Source organism: Teleopsis dalmanni, chromosome 2 (assembly GCF_002237135.1).
Source record: "Teleopsis dalmanni isolate 2A chromosome 2, ASM223713v2, whole genome shotgun sequence".
Lineage (NCBI taxonomy): Eukaryota > Metazoa > Arthropoda > Insecta > Diptera > Diopsidae > Teleopsis > Teleopsis dalmanni.
This window is the reverse complement of record NC_051847.1, coordinates 236,209,336-236,212,217: the sequence shown is the minus strand read 5'-3', so window position 1 is coordinate 236,212,217 and position 2,882 is coordinate 236,209,336. Positions and strand designations below refer to the sequence as shown.

Genomic DNA, 2,882 nt, shown 5'->3' with positions numbered 1-2,882 from the left:
GTTAACACACGTGTCTCCCGAAACCGCCACTGTGCTTAGTTTCATGAACGGAGTAATCATGCGATATTATTCGAATGCATGGTTGCTGCCAAACGGGACATCAACTTGTTTGTCTGGAAAAATCCTGTTTGGCTTCGGTAGCTCTCAACTCTACAAAAGTGCGCTCGTCCAGTTTTACTTGGGCTACTAAGCATGTCACATACAAATCTTTGTTGAAATTATTTGAGGAAATAAACGTGATAATAAAATAATAAAACGTGGTTATGAATAATAATTACTATCAATAAATAAATAACTATTAATAAAAAATAATTAATAATAACTATGAGCTAGAAACTAATAATAAAAATAACCATTAACTTATATATATATGTATAGATCTATGATGTATATTAATATTTAATAGCACGCTAATTCTTCCAAGTGATGACTGTCAGACTGTCACTTTGATGAAGTAAGCAGTCTGTAATGTCTATGCTTCTGATATGGGATTGATATTTTAGAAATGGAGGCTCTAAAGTTAATATGATTCTTTTGTCGAGAGACGGGTAGTAACAGAGCAGATGCGTAATACTTTCTTCTTCCTCATCTGACTTCATCTGACCCGAACGTGATCGATTGGCTTGCTTAACAATAAGATAGTGGAATGTTAGTACGATGATTGTATTGAACGATGAAGGGCAAACACCTCCTAACAGTTGTTGTTATTTTTCTTTGGGTTATATGCTGATCATGTCATATGTGTAGTAAGATAAGTGGATTATATGTACCATCTTCATCTTTTAAAATATTCTGTAATTAAAGTCACTTAACTTTACAGAAGCCAGGAATGTGCATATAACCAGATATCTATATCAGCTTAACCATTAAATGCATCGGGATTATATGTTGTAGGCACTATATCAATAATTTAAAAACTTTCCCTTTGCTTGGTCCTGGGATAGTAAAAAATGTCATATACGGACAAAACTTATTATTCAAATAGGAGCAGTGTCAATTAATAACTAATTAAACTAATGTGCTGTTGTGCTTTTATTTCTTTACTTACTTTTTTTTTACTAGTATTTTAATAAAATTTATCTCTGTATTTTTATTTGTTGTCGACTGTATGTACGGGATATCTCAATTGATTTGTAGTCAAATTCAAATTGGTCAAACTTTCCTTAAAAGTTTTTAAGGACGTTCTTAAGCCGTGAATAAGCACACATTTTGGTGACATAGAGTGTACATTTCAGCAAAACTCTTATGAATAGGTGAGATACCACGTTCTATATTGTAAGTGGACCATAGCGGACTAGTCTACTAGTTTCCCGGTATTTGCGCAATTTGCAAGTCAAAGTCATCACTAAAGACTGACATCAACTTATCTTTATGAATGGATGAAGATTTCAGAGATCAATATTTTAGTAGGTGTGACTTGTTTGTCGAGAACAATAGTACCTTTTAAAATCGGTCATATCAAAAACTCGAAACGAATATTGAGAAACGTAATTGTTTGGTAACATTTTTCCAAAAATTAAAATTCAATCGAACTATTCTAACTATATTCCAATTTAGTTGGAATAATTAGCCAACTGACTTGGATATTACTTTTATAAAATATTTCTTTAAGTTTAAAGACAAGTAAAAGTTAAATATCTCTCGAATTCTAATTATGCGTTGAAGCAAGAATTTTGACATAAAACTTCACATAAATCCATTTTTCTGTCTTGATTTTCGTAAAACTTATCAACTTTTTTTAAACAGAATTAGAGAAACATAAGTACATTTTTAGATAAATCCATCCGACTGGAAATTCGGTCAATCTCAATGGAAAAGAATTTTTTTTCTTTATCTTGCCTGCATACAAGCAAACTGTACTTGAATTTTCGAAGGAGAAAGTAAAGTAACTTTAATCTGAAATTTACCTCAAAGATGCTGTCGATTATGGGGCGGAAATTGAAGAATGACATGCCTTGTTGTGCATTGCTATCAGCTCCAGTAGTTATTATTGCTGCATTTTGTTGTGCATTATTGTTGTTGTTGTTGTTGTTGTTGCTGTTGTGACTGTTGCTGACATGCTGATTTGGGCGTTCATAGATGCCATACTCTTGTCCAGGATAAAATACTAAGTTTTGTACTTGCACAGGTTGAAGGAGTGACTGAAAAATAGAAACCAAAAATTCTTTTATTAGTTCTTCTGCTGCAATGGAATAAAATTTTATTCAATTTTCTTTGAGATAAAGTTAAAATTCTTTTCGTTTCAATGTGGAAATTTTCTGTTTTCATGTGAAAATAAATTTCAAAATGATAAAATTTGTTTTTTTACTTATTAAAAAAAAAATGAGAAGGATATTTCGAATAAAATAAAATATTTTTTAAAATTATGGAACTCTTTTGTAATTAAAAGTTCAAATAATCAAGACGAATTACAAACAATTAGTTTATAAAAGTTAGTGTTGTTAGAAAGTTTTTATTAAAACCACACTGAACTTTTTGACATCTAATCTGAAACTTTTTCTACAGCCCCTAGTGCAGAAGAAGACGTAAGCGTCCATGTAACACACGTATAAGTAACATTAAGGAATGAACTGAGCTAAAGTTAATTATGTGGTTTTTGGACATTTTTAAGTAATTTTTGGACAGTGTCCAAAAAATATGTATGTTACGATCCTTATGTCCCTTAAAGGTGTTAAAAAGCTTATATATATACAAAGTTATTATTATATAATAATGAATGATTAAACATTGTCCTCCTTAGATATTATGAAATCATTAATGTAATTAAATAAATTTTTAATCTACTTTCTCTAACTGACTTTCCCTTTTGGAAACTTGGATAACCTTATTATTAAATTTTATTTGTATCGAAAACGAATATGTATATATATTTATATATATAT

General features: G+C 30.1%; 1 protein-coding gene across 1 annotated transcript in view; it reads right to left on the bottom strand.

The window, feature by feature from the left end:
- Positions 1–1,652: 1,652 nt before the first annotated feature.
- LOC119677023 (nuclear pore membrane glycoprotein 210-like) overlaps positions 1,653–2,882 on the bottom strand; it is a 4,801-nt gene continuing 3,571 nt past the window's right edge. The window contains exons 7-8 of the mRNA XM_038088290.1: positions 1,955–2,141; positions 1,653–1,732 (exon numbers count right to left, since the gene is read on the bottom strand). Coding sequence (XP_037944218.1) covers positions 1,653–1,732; positions 1,955–2,141 — 267 coding nt within the window. The remainder of the gene's footprint in view (positions 1,733–1,954; positions 2,142–2,882) is intronic.